The sequence below is a fragment of the Leptinotarsa decemlineata genome, unplaced genomic scaffold (genome assembly GCF_025532065.1).
Source record: "Leptinotarsa decemlineata unplaced genomic scaffold, Ldec_3_MD MMD2_P_RNA_scaffold_2, whole genome shotgun sequence".
Lineage (NCBI taxonomy): Eukaryota > Metazoa > Arthropoda > Insecta > Coleoptera > Chrysomelidae > Leptinotarsa > Leptinotarsa decemlineata.
In genome coordinates, this window is record NW_027412529.1 from 20486261 (window position 1) to 20510731 (window position 24471).

Below are 24471 nucleotides of genomic sequence, written 5' to 3' on the forward strand. Positions count from 1 at the left end.
GGATGTGATATACTTTTATTTTTGAGTTTGAACAAATTGACATGTTTTTATTCCCTCTGTGAAAAATTAGTGAAGATGTTCCAGCCATATTTCTTACTGATTTTTTGAGTATATAACCTCATAATCTGAGATATATAAAGTTGAATCAATAAAGAATCTGATGAAGTGTAGTAAAGAGCAAACTGAAAAGGTACTGTGTGATCTGTATCTGTATCTGTAGAGTAGGGAGGGTGAGTGTAAGCCCACGCACTTAGGCCACATGTGGACTTTGGACTTTGGGGAGTCCATAAAGTTTAGGGCACTTGGATGATTTCTCTCTTGGAATCAGATGTCATTTGATTTCGTCGTCGATAGGAGAATTATTGATGGCAGTTTTTGAAATCGAAACCGAAGCAATAGCAACGTCACCCTTGAAACCTAAACTCATCTTCGTGATTTGGTCTCATGGTCACCAGGAACTTTCCAGGTTTTTTAATCATTTGAATGAAATCCATCCACGCATTAAATTTACGAAAGAAGTTGAAGAAGGCAACCAGCTCGCATTTCTCGATGTACTGATTATGAAAAAGCCAGACGGAACATTAGGTCACACGGTATATCGAAAGCCAACACACACGAACAGGTACCTAAACGCAAATTCACACCACCACCCAAAACAAATTCACGCGGTGGCAAAAACACTCATTACACGTTCGAGGAGGCTGGCAGACAACGATCACAGACAACAAGAGTTGAACACCATCGAAACAACTCTACAAATGAATAACTACTCAGAAAGAAGTATAAAAGCGGCTGCCAAGACCACACGAAAACAACAAAAAACTCGAGATACACCGGTCATAACAACCACACTACCATATATTGCAGGAACAACAGATAAAATCAGCAGAATTCTTCACCGACATAACATATCAACTTCGTTCGTACCAGAACGAACAATAAGGTCCATGCTTCGTAATCCCAAGGATCAGATACCATTGGAATCACAAGGAGTGTATGAAGTACCATGCCATGATTGTGACAGGACTTACATCGGCCAGACCAACAGACGAATCAACATTCGCAAAGATGAACACAAACTAGCAGTGAAGGGAAAAGTCACCACGTCTTCTCTCTTCCAACACGTACTTCAAACAGGACATAACATCAATTTCGACAACACAAAAATGCTAGCAAGCAACGAAAACTTTTACTCACGAACAATCAGAGAGGCAATCGAAATTGAAAAACGACCTAATAATATGAACAAGAGGGATGATGCGCAAAGATTACCATCAACATGGAGATCCGTTTTATCACTTCGCACAAGCAATCAGACTGCTCAACTCCAGAGACAAAACTCGGTACATGACAATACAGGTACAATAACAGAGACAGGAGAGGCAGCTCAGGTAATAAGCCCTAAACAGGTAGTCGAGCAAACACAGGTAGTGGCAGCAACGCAGGTAAAGGGAAACATCCATCCCTATAAATTGAGACACAGAGTTCGAATTAATCAGTCTAGTTGAAAAAACCAGACATCACCAGAAGATGGCAAATGAGACTTTGCCGAAACGTTGTGAAAATAATCCTTATGGGGAGAAAATACACAGAACACGGAGCGAAACCCGAGAAAACAGCTCATCATACTTTATCCGTGAGAATCTTCGAGTTAACATATATATATATATATATATATATATATATATAATAATTCGTCTAGGTTATAAAAACAACTATCAGTCAAATACTTTTTCAGATTTCGGGTAAATTCGTTAATTTTATTGAGCTCCTTAATTTCTTCTGGTAACTTATTGAAGATATTTGGGCCCATCACATGAGGTGAATTAGAAGTAACCTTATATTTACAATACAATACAATGTGGAAGTTATATTTTTGACGAGTATTCCTACTATGTATGATTTCATTGGTGATAAACTTATAATTGTTTTCAAAGATAAAAATTGACAACTCGAATATATACATGCTGAAAAGAGTTAAAATGTTAAATTGTCTAAATAAACTTCTGCAAGAGGCCCTTTCTGAGGCTTTGGCATTCATTCTCAAAATATACTTCTGCGCAACGAATACATTTGATATCGAAGTCGAGTTACCCTACATACATATGTCATGTCTCAGTCTGGAGGCTACTTCAGCATGGTATAGTGCTCAGTAGATTGTCTATTGATTTAAATTTGTTAATTTTTCAGATTATGAATGGTTATATACCCAAAAAAAACACAAAAAAGTGTCTTTCAACAATACTTACGTCGTAAATATTTGAGAATAAACAGTATGTTGAATACTGGAAAATCAAACTTGGAATCTTTGTTATTTATCGTTTCTGTAAATGATGTCATAATGGAAAGATTGACTCAAACTTATGTATGCCGATGATCTAAAATTTTTTCAGATTGACGAAACATGTGAATGTTCAACGAAAGTCATTTTTTTGATAGGCAAAATTGTGAAATACGACAAGTTACTGATAAATAGAAGATTTTTCTTTGTGAAAAATACTTTGATTTTTACGCAGTAACTTATCGGGGTAAACTAAAAAGTTTGCCCTTCTACACTTGTATAAAGTTCTCCATTATAATTTTTATATTTTTTCAGATTGTGGAAGGTAACCATTACCCAAAAAAAGGTCGATAAAAAATGTGAATGTTCTTCGGGTTTGATGGCCGTGAATTTTTGGAATTTCTTGCTGACGTTGTTTTAAAGATTGAATGTTGTCCATCCCTGCATATCCTACAACTGCAACAACGGCCCCTTCATTTATCGTTCATGTTTTTTATACTCTAATCCCGACTCCATGAACTTATCCATCAATTGAAACACGTACTGATATGGTATGATTTTTTCGAAATGAATTTAATTGAAAATTCCAACCGTAGCTCTAGCTACAATGGATATTCTCTCTTGTTTTTCGAAAGTTTTCAAATTATTGAATGAATTGAATCGAATACATCAATATACCAAGGCATAAACAAATATATGCTTATACAGAAACACATGGCGACAATTATTTTTTCATAATAACGTCTCACCTTTTAAACTATTATTCCTGAAAGCATATTATTTTCCAAAACAATGGCGTACCTACAGTGAACCTTTCTTACGATGATAACATTTAAGATGATGGAAAATAAAAATATCTTGATAAAAGAAAATTCTATTTGTAAATAACGTCACTGCAGTTTTGTCCTATGAGGACACTTTCAAACTTATACATTGAATCTAAAGAAATGAACTTTAAACGTTCAAGCCAGTCTCAGATATACCTACACAGTAGGTTGAATGGACTGACGCCAATCAGAAAACAACTACCCCCCTGGCTAATACGACGAAGGGCGTTGGATTATATCCGACAGGCGTCAGTGCAGGAATCTTCACGGAAAATTTCCTGCATATACAATTGGCAATACAACTGAAAGAGTCGACTTTCAATTTTGGAACGTGCACACTTGCAGACCGGTTTCGGGCTCATTAGCCACTCATCAGTGCAAGATTGTGGCCATCATCGACCTAAAGTCAATGATATTCCATAATTGGAAATCGGAATTCTTTCAGAGTATTCCATTCCTCTTTCTAAGTTGGAGCGAAACAACAAAATGTCACTCCATCTAGTGGACGAGATACTAACCAACTGCATATCCTGAATTTGCCCGATTCCTCTGACTTTTCTCCATAATGATTTCTTACCACGTAGTAACATCCATCAATTTATATTTTGATAAAATTTAGTTTTCATTAAAACTGCAACTTCAACAACATGTATTTGGTATTGAATTCCGTTCAAAATGATGTACTTATCATTAGTATAGTAGTCCCATTGAAAATTCTGAAGTAGGGTGTGCTGGGGATGAGGAGGTTTTGCATCAAATTGAATTCGTAGATGATCTCATTATTTATTTCATTATAGGTGGATGTAGAAGTTTCGGTCACTCCTGCTATGGTGGAATAGGAAAAAGAAATCCAGGATTACTGAATGCGTCTAATAATTTTGAGAAACCTGAATATATCTTACCTTCTGCATGGGGCCCATTTAGATCCAATCAACTTCAAATACGAAATCCGCCAAAAATGGGACAACTTTCTGCAATCATCGCCCAATGGGTGAGTAGCCGAATTTTTTGAAAATTATCTTCAAAATATTTTTTTTGAGGACTCAATGTTTCTTATTGTATTTTGGTTGTTCAACTTTTCACAATCTGAAAAATAAACAAAGCTGAATTAATATAGAATCTGCTAAAGTTTAATAAAGGCAAACTGAAAAGTTCACCCCAAAAAGTTACTGCCTGATATGAACATTTAGTTAATACATTTCCGCATTCATAAATTTTGTTCTTCGTTTGCAAATGGTCTGTGCTTATACAATTTTTATTTCAGACAACCCCATAGAAAAAAGTCCATTTGAGATAAGTCTAGTGATCTTGGTTGCCAATAATCTTCCAAATCTCGTCCTATCACTTTGCCCCTAAACATCTGACTGACACACTGTTTCTCTTCTACCGTTTGGTGGATCGATGCCACGTCAAGCTGATACCACAAATTTCGTCTGACACTTGGAGACAGATTATCCAAAATTTCAGACAACTGATTCATAATGAAATTTCTGTACATGTCTGTATTCAAATTTCTGTATTCTAAAAAAAATATGGTCCAATTATTTGGTTATGTAATAACCCACACCACACTTTTGTATTGAATGAATATTCGTCACGGCATTCTATTACAAAATTTGGATTATTGTTGGATCACCAGCGATAATTTTGGAAGCCAACTATTCCATTCGAAGTGGAAGTTGCTTCGTCGGTCCATAAAATCCTGTAGGGAAATGCAATATCATTTTCTCTCTCACCTTGGAACTAAAATGAAAATCCTTCTCGAATATCGAAATCTCTTTCTTCAAGACTCTTTCTTCAAGAGTGTATATGAACTTATATCTTAGCTTATAGGGATGGAATTTATTTTCGTAAAAAATTTTTCTGACAGTTTCTCTGCCAACCCCTGTATCTTCAATAGTACTCCTAATATTGGTTTTACTGTTTTCAACATCGCTCAAACATTGAGTTGATCTTCTTCAGTATACTTTATTGAATTATGCGGTTTCTTGAAACGATTGTCTACAGAGCCAGTTTCTTTAAATGTTTTCAATATCCTTAACACGGTACTAAAGTAAATTTGTTTTCCTGGATGTCGGTGATTGAAAATACAAGCAACATCTTGATGTGGCACATTCTCATGACATTAAAGAAAAAATATGTTTTAAAATATGTTTTCCGTTAATCAGCTGTCGCCCCCATACGAACAACTCTCAGAAGTTGAGAAACTTGTTCTAACACGGTTGCAGAATCATTCCAGCTTCAACCAGATTTCCACTTTGTTTTGTGTGGATAATATTGTACATAAAACTTGTTTGTGAATTATAAATGTACGAAAATCTGTATACAAAGAAACTCTATTCATTAAATAAAATAATTGAACATTAAGAGGAGGCGGGGTAATTTCGCGCACCTAAGCGGAAACATTCCAGAAATTTATATTTTACACAATAAACAGTTGACAAACTGGTGAATTCTGCACAAATATGTTAGATATAAGAGGTTATAAAAAATATTGGAAAAAGAAAAAGTGTGTCATTAAATTATTTTGAAACTACGCAACACGTGCTTTTCGCGGTATTGCCCCACCCAGTGGGGTAATATCGCTTTGCTAGTAGGGCAATATCGTGCATGTTATTTGAGCTTATGAAGTAGGTACCTTACCTACCTACCTCGGTAAAAATAAAAATTATCAAAGAAACTTGTAATAAGCAAACTGAAAAACTTAAACATTAGCAATACAATACGTTTTCAAATATTATATCGAAATAAACGTCGTTTTGATACTTCTACTTTCTTGATATTTTTTTTGCACTCATCGCATTGAAAACCTTCTGCTGACTCCCAACCACTATAAGCTGCATGATCCCATGCCGCACATCCAACACAGCGATACCAGAGTTATTTGTTTTTTGCAAATTCATCGCATACGATGTATACTTCATTGGCTACAGGAGGAGCGTGACATTGTGCGATTTCACTGAGATCTGAATCGCTACCTTCTGACAGACTCATTTCTAGAGATGATTCTGAATCATCTTCCGACGTATGCTCCTCAATACGGCGTTTCTTCATCGGAGCTGTAATATCCTGATGTTTTTTGTTAGTAATATTAACTTTTTGTTTGCATTTTTTCTTTATATCACAATTCTGTTCTCTCTTAGCTTGATTCTCAGTTTTTGCATCTCGCTCAGCTTGTTTTTCCAGGAGAATAGCCTTCACTGGTGTAGCAGTCCAAATTTCTGATTGTTGTTTCCTTACCGTCGTTTTTTTGGTAGACTTTTTGGATACTTTCTTTGGAATAAGAGCTATATCTGATACTTCAATGAAACCTGAACATGAAGGTGAAGGTTCAGGTTCTGTTGTGGATGTTGATGGTGTCTGTTCCGCAGTAGCTCTTGATGTTGATAATATTGGTTCTGTGGCTATGCATGTTGACGATACTTGAGGAGATGTAATGTTTAAGTTCTTTTCATGTTCTTCTTGTTCCGTAACTAAAACAAGTTCTCTAAACTGTTCGGCTGGTGCAAAGTCTTCTTCCGTTAAGTTAATCTAAAATTGGATCTAGAGCTCAAAAATATTGAAATATACAGGGTGTTTCATTCGAAAAAATTGAGTTCCACTCATTTTTTCATTTTTCCACTGCATTTTTTGAAGACCCTGTATGAGGCAAATGAAAATATGAATCGGAGTAAAGATCCTCATAGTATCACTCCACTCCATTTCAAATTTGTTCGTTTTAGTGCAGGAGAGTTCAAGATTATCAGCATTTATAAAAGTTCATGTTTGGTAAAAAAAATATCGAAATTAATTTATATCTTCTAAACGGTAATAGATAGGTATAGGGAAATAGTATATGAATTTGTTGACAAAGTGATGCTGAATCAAAATATGATATTATATACGGGGTGTTCCATTTGAAAAATCAAAGAAGCCGCTACTTTATAGTAGAAGCGACAACGCCGCTCCCTCTAAAATATTTTAGGCGTGTAGGTAATATTGACTTTTGCATACTGTGGAATTTTCAGATTGATCCGTTGAATAGTTTGCCAGTAACGGGTAATTAACGCTCATCATGAAAAGCCCTGTATATGCTTGATTGAATAAGCAAGCTAGATCATACACCGTGATCTTCTCATGAGCAGTCGAAACCATATGCGAATCATAAACGGCAAAGAGAGCTTTTTTAAGAGGACCAAAAATACCAAATCCAAAGGCTGAAGATGGTTTGAAGTATGTGGTGGTATTGTGAGAAGAACAATATAATTCTCTTTGGCAAAATTATAAATTTCTAATGATATATGACTAGAATGGTTATCTAATACCAGCAAAACTGGATCGGCCTCAGTTGACTTTACATAGATCTGGAAATGCTTAAGCCATTTAAAGAACAACAAATCATTTGACCACCCGTTGTCTGAACATGCATTTATATATCCTATTGGACCATCCCTCTCTAACTGTGGGGATAATCGTTTCCTAGGATAAATGATCATTGGAGGGATGTAGGATCCAGATGCACTAACAGCACATAAGATGGTGTTTGTCTGTCCACGTTCGGCTGAAGTGTACACCAAGCCTCTTAATCTCAGGGTATAAAATTTATTAATTAAAGGTTCGTAGGTGATTGGTAATTCAAATAAAAACAATAGTGTTGGCTTACTTTGTTGGTTTAACTTTAATCTAACTATTAGCATGCAAAATCAAAAGGTCATGACCCTAAATGAAAACGCCATTTCCATAACTAGGAAAATGCAACAATGAATATGACAAAAATTAACACCCTAATCCTAATCTTAACTAAAATGTTCGATTCCGAGCGGAGTTCAAGTCTACAGCTACGCACTGCGCGATAATGAAGAATTCCCGGAATTGTGCCCGGTGTTTCGAAGTAAATAACCAGTTCACACTCTTTTTCCCTTGCATTCGGCGAATAGCACAACCAATGCGAATGAGGATAAAGTAATTGTAAAGATCCTACCTTGGACAACTTCTCACAGAAGTGTTGTTTGCAATTTTCACCCACTAGAAATATCTGTAGACTCTTCACCATCCACATCCATTAATTAACAAAACTTGTTAATTATAACTCGTTGCACTGACATAATAGTGTTTCGGCATTACACTGCCCTTCTTAACGTATCGGCAGGTACTGATCGACCCCGACACAATCGTACCCTAGACGTATTCCCTTTTCCCCGCGTCAGCGTCTGGTTCACACACATGAGAGTGGGAGGCACATCAATTGTTTGTTTCCACTATATTAGAAATAACACTTATATTTACAATACATGGTATCATGAATTACGAGATAGAATAATTCAGGCTCGGCACAAGTGGCAACACCCACTGGTTTTTGTCCTCTCTTAGCATAAACTTTTCCTGACTTTTTCTGAACGGTAGTTATACCGGACTCGTCCACATTAAAGATCCTGTCGCCTCTAAATTTGAACTTTTTCATAACGTCATCAAGATTTAAAAAAAAAATTCCAACAGCTTCAGAAATCCTCTTAGCCAATCTTTGCCGGCTAGTTTCTTGTCTGTGTTGAATTTGTGTTTCAAGTGATTACCTTCTGCAAAATCGAAAGCTATTCGTCTCAACTTCCACGGTATAACTCCATAAAACAAATTTCCCAATTTTACTACGTGATCTGCTAACTCTACCTCATGTTGTTTTGTGAAAACTGGTTTCCTTCCCATGCAGTCAATCACAGCCAGAGCTAGATTTTCAATACCTCTTGACTTCAAATGATCACGTAGTTTTGACTCCGGAATATTAAAATTTCTAGCTGCTGTACATATTTTAGCACCTGTAATAATTGCAGCAATAGCATTATTAAGTTGGTCATTTGACCAGGATTGTCGTTAAGTCTATCTTTTTTAGTTTCTGACCATCTGAAATGAAAAGTAAACGTTGACAAAAAGTTTTCATTGAAACAAGTGAGGGGCAATACCGCGCATTTTTGCGGAATATTACCCCCTATCGACTTTGATTTGGTTTTCTAACCATAACTTCAATAATTAAATTTCAAATTAAAAACCAAATATAGACGAATATCACTCAAGAATTGAAGCAAAAATCTGTAGTTACGAATCTTAGTTAGTTCTACAATTACCACTTACCTTCCTTATTTTAAAACGGCAAAAAATTATAAGGAAAACTAACAACGTAACACTTTCATCTAACACGTGCAACTGAGTGCTTCGAGCGGACAGCAGACCTTGTCTGCATTGTTGCCAGGTCTTTCTAACACTATACATGTGATTACACCTCGTACTACGCGACCGGTTGTTAGTTTTTCGGCTTGAGGATATCACCTCACCGCGCGGTATTACCCCGCCTTCCCCTAACCAAAATTGAATACTTGTTTCAAAAGCATACTAAAGGAAAATTTTATTTCAATTTGATCAGTACCTACTATTTCACTTCCCAACATGTTGCATTAGTTTTGTAATGTTTAAAAACACGAAATTGTATATCATGTTTAGTATAAATCGCTAGAACGAAAGTTGAATCGCTAGAACAAAAGTTGAATAATTATGAAACTGTAGGTCAATGTTTACTTTACAGAGAAATATGACATTTCGGGTTAGTTTATAACTAAATTATTGGTCAGAAAAATAATCAAACTGGATAAAAATCTATCGAAAAAAGGAATACCTACGAGTGTGATAAGAATGAAATGAAAAAACTAGATGAACTTTGCAACAACAAAGAAGAATTTCTGGAGGTGTATTTATTTCTTTTCCTGGAAAATGCCAATGCGGGTATTTTCTGGGCAAATAATGACATCGAAGTCTCGTATTCATCAAAATTATAAAATTATAAAATCAATGAACTCAGAGTAGCATATGACAAAAGAAGAGAGGCTGTTTTCAACTCATTTTTCAAGCACAAAGTAACTACGTTGTCAAATTTTCATTATATCTAATATTAAAAAATCTTCCATATGTCGCGAACTGTATGTGTGATACTGGTATCAAGTCCCGTATGTTAATAACGGTTAATATTTTTGTTGAAAATTGTTTCTTTCACAAATGACAGTATTTATGACTTTCAGATCGGCTATTTTTTCAATGAAATCCATATTACATATTTTTGTTGAAATCTCCGATTCCTACCAATGACTATAATGGAAATCACTTAACATGTTTAATTTTAATTTTCCATTGTCATGCCGGATACATTTTCATCCATAGTATGAAAAAAGATGACGGGTTCTTTCAAAATTATTTCATACGAGGAAGTTCTTGGAGATGCTCAATTCAAATTTGAAAACAGTTGGATTTATTTCCACTTTTCTCTAATGAAAGACCCTATTATCACACAGTACATCTACGAGAATAATAATTTCCACTTGGGCATTTTTGAAGGAATTTTACATATAACACCAACGTACCAAATATGTTCGGAATTGTATTATGAACTACAGAAATATGAGGGAGAATTCATGGAAAGTAGGACACATTATGTGTGCTTCCATCTTTGACTTCCATGAAATGAGAAATAAAGAAATTATTCCAAAGTCGAAGTGATTGAATTGTTACTTCCGGTTGTCCTCAAAGCAAATATTATGATACTGGTTTGGGTCTCCGCTTTTATTCCATTGGTGGTGTCTTCGTTCCTGTCTTCATTCCCATTCCAGTCTTCCGGAAGGTAAAGGAGAATCAGATACAGATACTCTGATTCAACCATTTTCACTAAAAACATACGGATGACTTGTATCTCATGATGAGAAAATATCTTACCACAACTTGGTGATCTTTTCTGAAGAACCCGTTCATTGTTCATTGTATGTGTAATTTTTGAACCTCTTGCTTGATTTATACATTTATGCTGAACCAACATAAAGAAAGATTCAAAATCTCAGGGTTCTTTGGATGGGTTCAATGAATCCAAGAACATTGTGAACGAAAAAATCGGAAATGTTTTGTCGCTTGGCACTGGAAGTCGTTTGCACGCATATCGAGATATCAGCTCCTATTTTTTTTTCTTGGTACGAACTGCATGTCAAAGAAGAACTCCTGAAGAGCCAGCCCCACCGAGTTACTCATGGAGGTAGTAATATACAAGTGTTGATATACACAAGAGCTCGACAATTGGTATGAAGTATCAATTTGTTGCCCAACAAATATAGGCGCCACTTCTGAATGCACCACAGAGCTGCTAGTACTTCAAGCTAAGTACTGCTGTACCTACGTTCTCGTTCCAGAAACAACCTGGAGGCATGTGCTACAAGATGACGATCATTGTCCACCACTTGAAATACGAGTATGACTCCTACAATTTCAGTGCCACTATCATTCGACTGTAAATGTCATTCACACTTCCACTTGCGATGATAGAGTGGAACTGCCATTCATCCTCGACTAGTTGGAAAGTAAATTGATCGATGTAGCCATTACTACGTGGTAGAAAATCATAATGAAGAAAAGAGAATTGAAACTTATACATTAATCATCAACATATAAGTTCGAAAATGGCCTTATTGGACGAAACTGTAGTAACGTTAGTTATATATAAAAGTGGTGAAAACATAGAAAGTTTCAATTCTCTTTTCTTCATTAGTTGGAAAGTGGTTTATCGAGCTTCGTCCCATTTCCAATGTATTTTTTTTTTCAAAATAGTACAGTAAGGGTCTACTAGATCAAAAAACTGAAGCACAAAAATCCTGTCAACTAGCAGAATCCCAGAAAAATTCTTTTTTATTTTTGGGTTTTGAGTAATCCACTAGCGCTTGGATTATTTGTCCGTTAGGTTCAAGAATGTAGCCCAAATATGACATTCATTCTCCGCACCACAAGGTATAAGTGTTGAAGATGTGCTTCTGCTCATTACCAGTTGATTCGAAGGGTAAACGTGCTAGAAGCAATTTATAGTCCAAAAGAAATAATACAAAACGTATACCTTTCAGTTCCTATATTGAATCCCAGATACTGTTGGTCATTTCCGTGTATGGGCACTTGCCAGTACCCATGAGTGAAATTCGACGAGCTCATAACTTTTTCAACAGCCACGAGTTTGTTGATTTCACTGATTGACTTTGACATTTCATAGTCTGATTCAATGACCTTGTTCAGTCTTCGAGCCTCCAGACAAACTCTTACCGAGTTATTATTTTTGAAAGTAGTCATTAACGATGATGAATACTTATATCCTCATATACTCCATATCCTGTATAGTTTTATCTACTTTTCCTCGATGTACTAACTGGATAGGGTTTGGTTTTATGGAAAATTCTGTCGAGTTTCTCAATTCAATACGGTAAACATATTCACTCTTATGCCAGTGCAAGTTAGGTGTGGAACAATGGCCCAACTATGTCCCCGAATCAATTAATGATGGGATTTTGTTGCCGTATAATTTCAAAATGATAACAGGTGAACGATTTCCAGAATATGAGTGATCATATGGACATTCTTGAACTGATTCATCTGAAGAATGAATGACAACTACAGAAAGTGAATTCAGAGAAAAGTTGTTACTTCGTAATGCTCACTCTCAAGTAGCCCAGCCCAATCTACGGATTTCCTATTTCGAAAACTGTACGGGCATTATTTGATTTTTCCAGTTCTCCTGGAGAACCAGCCCTTTGATTAGGCGCGAAGATGTGCTGAACCAAAATGGAGAGACGGAAAGGAATACTATGAAATGAACATTGAAAAAGGAACTCAATGGAATGACAGGCAATCATAAACCTATTTTATAAATATACATTAGTAGTTAGGACAACAGATGGAATACTTTGTCCATTGTTTGTTAAACGCACCAAGATCAATAAGAATAATATTCAGCAAAAATATATAAGGATATATATGTTTTTAAATTTTCTGTTGACATCAAGATTCATTTTTTATACAGAAAAGCTAATTTGTATCAATCCAGCTATGATTTCAATGAGTTCGACTAAGAAATGCTTCTAACTGCATTTGAACTTCTTCAAATATCAATGGTTACATATACCTTCTAATTATTTTAAAGAATTGTATTTTCTGTTACAGATAAGTAACTTCAAAGAAGCTCAAAATATGCCCAGGACATCAACTGCATAAGTTATGGGTGTTACTGAAAATAAATGTTCACAAACCATATCCAGACATAACAATAAAAGGACAGGAAAACTCCCGAAATTATTTCGTGAATATCTGCTATGACTCAAATATATATTATATAAGTTATGAATAAAGTTATTTGGTAGTGTTTTCATAATATTGTGTTTTCACCTTTTACTTCCTTGGAGCGAGAAATGATATAATTGCCTCGAAGTGAAGGTGTTTAATATTGTTACTTTTCTTATGGATTATAGCGTTTCTCATTTCATCACACAATTGTCAATGAAATTGCTACCAACTATGAGTAGAAGGTTATATAAAGCGGTTTGATAGATTTAAGACTCAAAGTTTCCGATCTTCCTTTGTTACTGCCGACAGAAGTCTGAGGAAATGATTCTTATAGCCTTATCAGTTTCGATAATGTTTCCGGTCATGAAATTTTACATTCTTGCGAAAATATCGATCGATATGAAAAATATCGATCGGAGTATTCTGCTTGAAGTGGCAAAACCAACAAGTTCAGGAGATCTTCGTTTGAATATTTTCTCATGTCTACCAAATATACTAAAAAATTATGCTAAAATCAGTTCACTAATACCTTCATGACAAATCGAATTTAAAAAAATTTTAAAAAAATTGTGAGCCGTCATGGGACGCCTGGCAGATGTGAAACATCGAAATCATTTTGTGCAAGTAATATTTATAGAAAAACAAATTACGATTGATACTGATATCACATAATCTTAAAATAAAATATCAAGAATTTTTTGTATTTGATTCAAAGTAGGTGTTCGAAATTAGAATAAAATCGAAGACCTCGGTTACTTTGGCAATAAAGTTCAGCAATATTTCGTATTTTCTATTCTCTTTCCCAAAACAGTGAAAAATGTATTTTGAAGGCATCATGAATATTTGAAATGACGGAAACTATAGAAAATAGTGAAAACTAAACGAAAAATCCGAGCAGGGGGCGGTATACTGTCTATCTGTCTGTCTGTCTGATTTTAATCAGACAATCTGCCACCTTCATATTTTGTTATAGTGGTGACAACTGGAAATAAAAGAATATGTCAGAAATGAAATGAAAAAACCGGCCGTCGGGGGCGGTACAGATCCAGCAATATTTTTATTAGAGACTCTGCCACCTTCATATTTTGGTACAATGTTAAGAAATAGAAATAAAGAACTATGTTAGAGGTGAAATCAAAAAACCGGCTGTCGGGAGCGGTACAGATCCAGCAATATTTTTATTAGAGACCCTGCCACCTTCATGTTTTGGTATAGTGTTAAGAAATGGAAATAAAGATATATGGCCGAGGTGAAATCAAAAAACCGGCCGTCGGGGGCGGTACAGATCCAGCAATATTTTTATTAGAGATTCTGCCACCTTCATATTCTGGTATAGTGTTAAGAAATGGAAATGAAGAAATATGTCAGGTGTGAAATCAAAAAACCGGCTGTCGGGGGCGGTACAGATCCAGAAATATTTTTATTAGAGACCCTGCCACCTTCATATTTTGGTATGGTGTTAAGAAATGGAAATAAAGATATATGGCCAAGGTGAAATAAGAAAACCGGCCGTCGGGGGCGGTACAGATCCAGCAATATTTTTATTAGAGACTCTGCCACCTTAATATTTTGGTACAGTGTTAAGAAATGGAAATGAAGATATATGTCAGGTGTGAAATCAAAAAACCGGCCGTCGGGGGCGGTACAGATCCAGCAATATTTTTATTAGAGACCCTGCCACCTTCATATTTTGGTATAGTGTTAAGAAATGGAAATGAAGATATATGGTCGAGGTGAAATCAAAAAACCGGCTGTCGGGAGCGGTACAAATCCAGCAATATTTTTATTAGAGACCCTGCCACCTTCATATTTTGCTATAGTGCTAAGAAATGGAAATGAAGAAATATGTCAGGTGTGAAATCAAAAAACCGGCCGTCAGGGGCGGTACAGATCCAGCAATATTTTTATTAGAGACCCTGCCACCTTCATATTTTGGTATAGTGTTAAGAAATGGAAATGAAGAAATATCTCAGGTGAGAAATCAAAAAACCGCCAGATTTGACACCTTTGGAGTTTTTATGGGGCTGTTTCAAGTGCAAAATTGTACGAAACTAAATCTGCTTCGATATCAGATATACGGCAGAGAATAATGAATATTTGTAGAAATATGGATGTTACAGTTTTAGAAAAAATTGGACGTGAAATATCGATTAGGTTGTACTTATGTCAAAAAGATCAAGACAACCGTTTCGAACATTTTCTCAAGTGAAGTCAGCTTATTTCGTCAATTTATGAAGTTGAACATCGATGTATTCAAGTAATTATTGAATGTGCCGCCATTTTGTAGTAGGTGAAAATAGTGATAAATGATTCATTCAAAAAATAAAAGGGAAAAACATCAAGGAAAAGCACTGTAGAATTCAGTACGCAGTGTCTCCTATTCATTATAAATTTGTATTATTTTACCAATAGGCGCCCGAGTTGAATTTTATTCATATTAATTTTTTGATATTATATTGTGATATAGAGTTCAGTTTGTATTGTTATTGATTTATTATGTTTTTTTTGATGTGTATGTCAAATGGCTTTAGATATAGATTTTTGAGATATTTTGTGTTTTGAGATTGTTTTGTTGTAAAATTTAGTTTGCGTTGACTTTCATTTATGATATAATTGCATTTTTTAGGATATGATTTACGTTTTGTTTTTTTTTGAGATTTTAATAAGTAATATATTTCAGTTTGCATTGCCATTCATTGTTTACAATTTTGTATTTATAAAGCATGTGCCGGTTTTAATTTCCTATCTGCCATTTCTCTTTATACTTAATCAATAAACTACAACAAAATATGAAAGTGATTGGGGCTCTAACGAAAGTATTGCTGGATCTGTACCACCGCCGACGAACGGTTTTTGATTTCACCTCGGCCATATTTCTTTATGTCCAGCTGTGACTACTATACCAAAATATGGAGGTGGCAGGGTCTCTAATGAAAATATTGCTGGATCTGTACCGCTCACGACGGCCGGTTTTTTGATTTCACCTCGGCCATATATCTTAATTTCCATTTCTTAACACCATACCAAAATATGAAGGTGGCAGGTTCTCTAATAAAAATATTGCTGGACCTGTACCGCCCCCGACGGCCGGTTTTTTGATTTCACCTCGGCCATATATCTTTATTTCCATTTCTTAAAACCATACCAAAATATGAAGGTGGCAGGTTCTCTAATAAAAATATTGCTGGATCTGTACCGCCCCCGACGGCCGGTTTTTTGATTTCACACCTGACATATTTCTTCATTTCCATTTCTTAACACTATACCAAAATATGAAGGTGGCAGAGTCTCTAATAAAAATATTGCTGGATCTGTACCGCCCCTGACGGCTGGTTTTTTTTATTTCACCTCGGCCATATATCTTTATTTCCATTTCTTAACACCATTCCAAAATATGAAAGTGGCAGAGTCTCTAATAAAAATATTGCTGGATCTGTACCGCCCCCGACGGCCGGTTTTTTGATTTCGTCACTGCTATATTTCTTCGTTTCCTTTTGTCAACACTATAACAAAATATGAAGGTGGCAGGGTGTCTGATTAAAATGTTGACAGAAGTATACCGCCCCCTGCTCGGATTTTTCGTTCAGTTTTCACTATTTTCTATAGTGTCCGTCATTTCAAATATTCATGATGCCTTCAAAATACATTTTTCACTGTTTCGGGAAAGAGAATAGAAAATACGAAATATTGCTGAACTTTATTGCCAAAGTAACTGAGGTAAATCGAAGCAAGTCAAATCTGGTGATCTCTCTCGCCAATTTTGTGATCGATACCATTAATTCGGAAAGCACATATTCAAAAACTCTCTAACACTGTATTTGAAATGTGTCGGAGCTCCATCCAGCTGTAAACACATCCGTTGTCTAATATTCAGCGGCATATTTTCCAGAAGCTTAGGCAGATCATCTCGTGAAAATTTTTGAAGTGAAACTTCTCTACCTGCGCTTGACTTGGAGAGTGAGTCGGTGAATGCGTGACGAGAGCGTTACGAAAAGTGTGATCGGGTGAGGCGAATGGAAGTTGAAAGGTAGGTATAAGTTAGTGATAAACTTCCTACAAGATAAACTAGAACTACAAATGAATAATAACCGAAATGAGCCTATCACAAGAGATGGAACAACAAATGATGCCCTTTTCTTTAGATATCTTTCTAATTTTCATACTTAAATACTTGTGTCTTTCTTTCATCAATTCATATCTTCAACTCATTGTTTTCCATTCATTTTTACTGCCCTGAAGAAGCTTCCCATTAGAAGCGAAAGCTTGGCATAGTAGAGCAGAGTTTTCATTTTGATGATTTCACTTAGAGACCACGTTAATCCATTTTACTCCAGTCGCTAAGACAATGGCTATAGATGGAGCTGAAGGAGTTTCACTTCAGTTGTGTGGCCTGAAGCACACTCGCTTTTTTTGACCATTCATGTTTCCATAAAAAAAGTATGGTCCTATAACTCGTGTACCTATAATATCTCCCCATGCGTTAACAGATCGTCTATTCTGGTGATCCAGAGTGCGGAAAAATGAGGATTTATATCACTATGATGATGGAAGTCGTGTCTGTTCACTAAGTAATTATTATGAAAAGTAGATTCATCAGAAAATAAAATGGAATTCCAAAAATGTTCATCTTCACTAAACCCTGTATCTTTCTCAATCTTACGTTGACTCTTATGAGGATGTTTTATGATTGATCCCATAATAAGAAATTCATTTTTCTCATTTCCAATAATAGGTTTTGATCTATTTGCCTTTATACGCTACACTTCCAGTCCTACGAAATTCATGAAGCAATCGTTTGAAAACCAACTTGTTTGAATGACTTCGGTCTGGATATTTTTGGGCATACACCCTCGACGCCACCAATCGCTCAAATCATATCTATCCGCTCTTGAATGGAATAAACCTTCATTTTCAACACAAAGCCAATATCTAAAAAACTATTTAGGTCAGATATAGCGGACCCCAAAATGATATGAAGCATAATTGAATTTTATATTATTCAGACCAAAAAATATACAGGGTGTTCTAATTGAAATAACAAAGTTATCTATGTCCGAAATCATACAAAATTGACAATGATTTTTGAAGGTTACGTGGTAGAGAAGGTTAAGTGGTAGAGCAGAAGGTTGAGTGGTAGAGCAGGACCTTACTAGGTTATACGTAGTGGGCTACTGAACTTTGCCTTTTAGGTCAGCAATTAAATGTAAATGAATGTAAAACATATTTGTTCCGTTTTCCATTCAGTTCCAATAAAGACAATTTATTATTATCATTATTATATTGAGAATCGGGTTTCAACGAAATTGATAGCCCTAAACCTATTTTATGCTTGATCAAAATGCAAAGGTACGATTTCTATATGTTTTTTAGTTTCCAATAATCGTACCTAGCATTTTTATAAAAAAGCAATAACTCGAAAATGATTATAGTTAGGTACATAGTACCTTTCACAATGTCATATTATTTTTGTCTGACTCATTCAAAAGTGTAACAAAATACAGGGTGTATCATTCAAAAAACACAACTTTGATATGTCACATTTTTTTGAGTCCCCCTGTTGACTCTAAAATAATTTTCTTCTGTAGTCTCAATCAATAGACAAATAAAAAAATAGAGAAATTCACGAAAAAAGTAATGGTTTGGTTTACAGGGACCGTGTCGTATGGAGTGCCCCACCCTGTATAAATAACTTACTGATGACTTGATAGTGTGTCAGTGTGATTTTGCTTTCTTTGCAGAAGGCTGCTTTTATTTCTCGGCTATCACTTTCAAACATTTTTATTTTTTGTTGTATATGTGCAATAAGACAGGATTTTCGAGGAAAGAAAGCTTTTGGCACTACCCCATCTTAATACAAAAAAGATCTTCCAAAAAAAAACATGGGAAAGCAATCAGTTTTAAAAGAGGTAACTCTGTATAAAGATGTGTAGATCATGCAAAGAAGTAACTTTCAGACACAAACTGGAAGAAAAAGCCCTCCTGAAACAGTTACTTTCATATAATTGAATCACACGAAAGAAAAATTCTTCAGGAACAAATATTTTCATATGAACACTGAATTATACAAAAAAACATTTCTCTACTCACTTTGTATTCCAAACATAGGTTTTGGAATTAAATCAGATATCATTCACAGGATTTCTACACAGCATACTGAATGAAATGTACAAATTTCACTTACATGAAACACTGTAATCCTCACTGGTAGACATCAATGTTTCGCCATAAGACACTTGCCTTAGGGCTCTTCAGTACCAATTTAGATAATATTATAAGAAAAACCACACAATTCATTGATAAATTACAATTTTTCATGTCAAAGAATAAGTTTGATCTACTTATGTCATCGATGACATCGTAATGACATTCATTCACGTATTCGATTCAGAAGGGCTTTTTCTTTTTCTTTCAGTTTGTGTGTGAAAGTTACTTCTCTGCATGATGTACACATCTATGTATAGAGTTACTTCTTTCAAAATTGATTGCTTTCTTCCTTTTTCTGTAGGTAAGATTCCCACATTTTTTCGTATCAAGATGGAGCCAAAAACTTGCTTTCCCAAAGGAAAAAGTCGCGTTCTCCATACCGGTATATTATCGTAGGCTGTAATTTTATATGTAGGTTCCTTTTATATTAGAGATATGCAATAAGAAAGGATTTTTGAGTATTCCAACTAGTGTGTCCATGAAACAAAATTATCTCTTCATCACTGTTTCTCCATGCCCTTAAATTTCCGGTGGGTGAATTTATATTCAGTATCAGCATTGCATTGCACCCATGCGGAGCCGGTGCGGGTTGTTAGTCTTTTATAGGAGGGATTGGCTTTTATACATACTCACCAATTATCTTACGCAAATCTCACCTTACACATCAGATTTGAAATATCGAACAAGTTAGAGTGACTCCATCTCGTATACAGCAGGCTGTTTGTTTTTGCATTGGAAAAAAATTCTTGACTCACCGATACGACATGGAAGATATTGTTTAAATTTGGCAGAAGAACAGATCAACTGAGGAACTTCCACGAAGCCTGACGCTGGATCAGAATTCAACAGAGGAGTGAAAATGTTTCTTTAAAAAAAATCTACTTTTACTTACTTTCCGCTTTGTCTACCAAAAGATTACAAATCATAATAATTTGCCTATGTGATGATCACTTAATGATATCTCGGGCTGGAACTTTGAGAATAATTAGTTTTCCTTGCTATATAAGCGTTTGGGGGCCTGCGGACTGGGGGCCTGCGGACTGCGATTCCAAGAATTGCATTTACCGGATACCCTGTGAGTGCGGAAAATCCTATATTGGTGAAACTAAGAAGCCATTGAATGTTCGCATTGCCGAGCACAAGAAGCACACACAGCTAGAAGAAACCAGCAAATCAGGAATAGCAGACCATGTTTGGACCCATCAACACAACATCGAGTGGTCCCAAGCTGAGATCTTGCACAGAGAGGAACATTGGTTCAGGAGAAAATTTAAGGAAGCCGCATACATGTTGTCCAACAACGTATTCAGCCAGGCCAGCGTAGATATACGAAACATATGGAAACCCATCATCAAACGAAAAATGACCAACTCCCGCCAAAACGGTCATCTCTCACGGAATCAGTGAAGCGGAAAATGGAAAGTAGAGAAAGTGAAAGTATTTCAACGACCTATAAAATAGTCATCTCTCGGAGGAATCAGTCCAGTCATCACCCGAAGACGATTGTAGATACCAACAATCGAAACGTCGTGAACTAACGTGACTTGGAATCTCTACACTTTTTTATTTTTATTATTTTCTTTTTTCATTCCTTTAATTTTTATTTATTCATTTATTATAATTTTACTTGTAGGTTATTTCACTATCATTTCATTTCAGGTTTATTGTTGCTTAATATAATTTTTATTTTCAACTATTCTTTTTTAATTATTCTTTTTTACTTGTTTCAGGGATTTCAAATCATTTTATATAGTAGACAATGGAAGTCCGAACTAGTGAAATTCATCACGAAACATTGTCAATCACCTTCAAACAAATGAATACTTATATCCTCATATACTCCATATCCTGTATAGTTTTATCTACTTTTCCTCGATGTACTAACTGGATAGGGTATGGTTTTATGGAAAATTCTGTCGAGTTTCTCAATTTAATACGGTAAACATATTCACTCTTATGCCAGTGCAAGTTAGGTGTGGAACAATGGCCCAACTATGTCCCCGAATCAATTAATGATGGGATTTTGTTGCCGTATAATTTCAAAATGATAACAGGTGAACGATTTTCAGAATATGAGTGATCATATGAACATTCTTGAACTGATTCATCTGAAGAATGAATGAACAACTACAAAGGAAAAAGTCGCGTTCTCCATACCGGTATATTATCGTAGGCTGTGATTTTATATGTAGGTTCCTTTTATATTAGAGATATGCAGTAAGAAAGGATTTTTGAGTATTCCAACTAGTGTGTCCATGAAACAAAATTATCTCTTCATCACTGTTTCTCCATGCCCTTAAATTTCCGGTGGGTGAATTTATATTCAGTATCAGCATTGCATTGCACCCATGCGGAGCCGGTGCGGGTTGTTAGTCTTTTATAGGAGGGATTCGCTTTTATACATACTCATCAATTATCTTAGGCAAATCTCACCTTACACATCAGATTTGAAATATCGAACAAGTTAGAGTGACTCCATCTCGTATACAGCAGGCTGTTTGTTTTTGCATTGGAAAAAAATTCTTGACTCACCGATACGACATGGAAGATATTGTTTAAATTTGGCAGAAGAACAGATCAACTGAGGAACTTCCACGAAGCCTGACGCTGGATCAGAATTCAACAGAGGAGTGAAAATGTTTCTTTAAAAAAAATCTACTTTTACTTACTTTCCGCTTTGTCTACCAAAAGATTACAAATCATAATGATTTGCCTATGTGATGATCACTTAATGATATCTCGGGCTGGAACTTCGAGAATAATTAGTTTTCCTTGCTATATAAGTGAATTTTGGAATATATTTGAGTCACTATAAGGAATACTCCTTCCCATACGTATGAATAGAAGTATTCAGAACTCAAGATTTATTTTCTCATTTACACATTCCCAAATGTATTGAATTATATTATATCAACGATATTGAAAATGTTATTCCTTGGCCTGATTCAAGAATTCCCAACAATGGGAAAGCATGCACCTGCCCTTTCGTGGTCCATCCTTGTGAGCTAGCTTCAGGTAAATTTCAATCAATATCGTTTCAACCTATCCAATACCGCCGTCGTCTTTTTCTTGGATGGCATTCGCTATGAAATGGGTGACGAGCAGCTACCTGTTGTTTGGAAACCCGGTATAATCACCACAATGAAAATTGTGATATTATTCGCACAAACACATTCGAATTCACTACTACCGATAGGATGGGGCCTTGATGTGAACAAACAAGGTATATTGGGTTCCGTCTCCAATGTATTCAGCGGTAAATCACCCTTGAAATATTTCATGAGTTTTGCTGAGGATTTAAATACGAGAATATTGAATTTGAAGCAAGAGCTAATTCTGATTATAGCACGTCCATACAAAAATTAATTCATTGAATCAGAATCAGACATCCTGTGCCAGAAAATCGTTAGAAACTGAAACTATTGAACCTCATCAATAAAAGTGGTAATAATGCCACAATAAAGGTGGCTTATCATATGTGGGACCTTTATGAATTACTCACCCTTCGTGATACAGCCCCAGATAAATGGGTTATGAAGAAAACCAACAGTCTCGAAAGACTTTGATACATCGTCACTGGTTTCCGAAAAACCAACTTATCTGAAAATATATCAAGAGATGTAAAGAAATTCGTATATGCGAATATCAATGATATTCGACTATCTCTAAACTCTGAAGTATACCCATATGAGAGTCGAACTCATCAGCCTACTATGCTTATGAAAATTTCAAACACAACTATTATGATGAAGCTATGAGTGAGTCGATTATTGACTGCTCTCAGCAACCCAAGGTGAAGCTTCTAGCAAACACCAAATTATATGCCCTTATCCACCAATTGATCTGTTCAGAATGAATTATGATTGATTGAGTGATATGTAACTCACCATGGAATATTCGAAAATCATAAATGAAATACTCAACAATTTTTTCTGTTTTCCATTCTTTGATTCACCAAACTGTTAAATATACACAGATACGAATTGAAACATGATTCCGATTATAACTCATACAACATATTTAAAATATTAATCTAAAACAATTATCTGAAGCTACACATACGCCCTCATCCACATCTTCTAATTCCTGAGATTTGGAACTCCATGATTGCAATCAATATTTTTCTCTGGTATTCGGCGGTTGATAGGGGTATATGTTGAAAAGGAAAAGTTCAAGTCTGCATCAATCATAATCTCGCAGAACTCATCTAAATGTCTGCTTCCATACGAATATTCATGACATAGTGCCACACCAAGTTCATACTTCTCATTGAGCTCTAAAAGTTTCCGCACCTTTTCAGCATCGAAATATACACTCGTATCATAGTTTGATGAATGTATGACATCAAAACTCAATGCATCCACATATTTCTAGGAGAAAGAACTCTGAAAATACACAAATTGCATTCATTAGTTTGGAAATGATGTGGGAAAATTATCACTTGAAATAATTTGACATGTTTGAAGCCAATGAGGTGATACATATTCTATATATTTCCATAATATTTCCACAAAAGATTAGAGGTATACTTAAAACATTCAATATAACACATTGAATTTGACCAATCAACGGGTACTGGTACCAGAATAATCCTGTGAACTTTGACACACATAAGTAATCATGAATTTGCCTTCGGATGAATCCACTTCACGAATTATGTCTTCTGTGAATTGATCTGCGACACATTTCGGGAGCTATGATTCAAACCAAGTAATATTTTTCTCGTCCAATAAAACTTGTTGAATAAATTTAACATATGGTGTGGAATGCATTAACATTTTTTCAATTTTATAATATTCATTAATAACCAAAAATGTTATAAGGTCACTGCTCTGAAGCTTGACTTTATTGAATTATAGCTAAATTATTATTTTCAATGTCAAATTTCAAATTATCTATTTTCTCAAAATATAGTGAAACTACGGTTCAAAAGATATAAAATATATTCACCTCCGTGACAAGTGATGTTCACTTTTTGGATTAGTGGATACTCGCTGCTGACCTCGTCACGAATACTCATCAACTATTCGACTAGTCCTCGAACATAGCTCGAGGTAC

The 24471-nt window shown here is 35.3% G+C and overlaps 1 protein-coding gene across 2 annotated transcripts in view; it reads left to right on the top strand.

Annotated features, from left to right (window-relative positions):
• Positions 1-13297, top strand: part of LOC111513078 (neuropeptide CCHamide-2-like) — an 82676-nt gene extending 69379 nt beyond the window's left edge. Inside the window, exons 2-3 of one of the 2 annotated variants that reach the window (XM_074185276.1) lie at positions 3906-4099; positions 12660-12936. In XM_074185276.1, coding sequence (XP_074041377.1) covers positions 3906-4099; positions 12660-12743 — 278 coding nt within the window. In that variant the 3' untranslated portion in view covers positions 12744-12936. Of the gene's footprint in view, positions 1-3905; positions 4100-12659; positions 12937-13089 lie in introns of those variants that run through there. The other variant, XM_074185281.1, reaches the window with a different exon arrangement.
• Positions 13298-24471: the final 11174 nt, after the last annotated feature.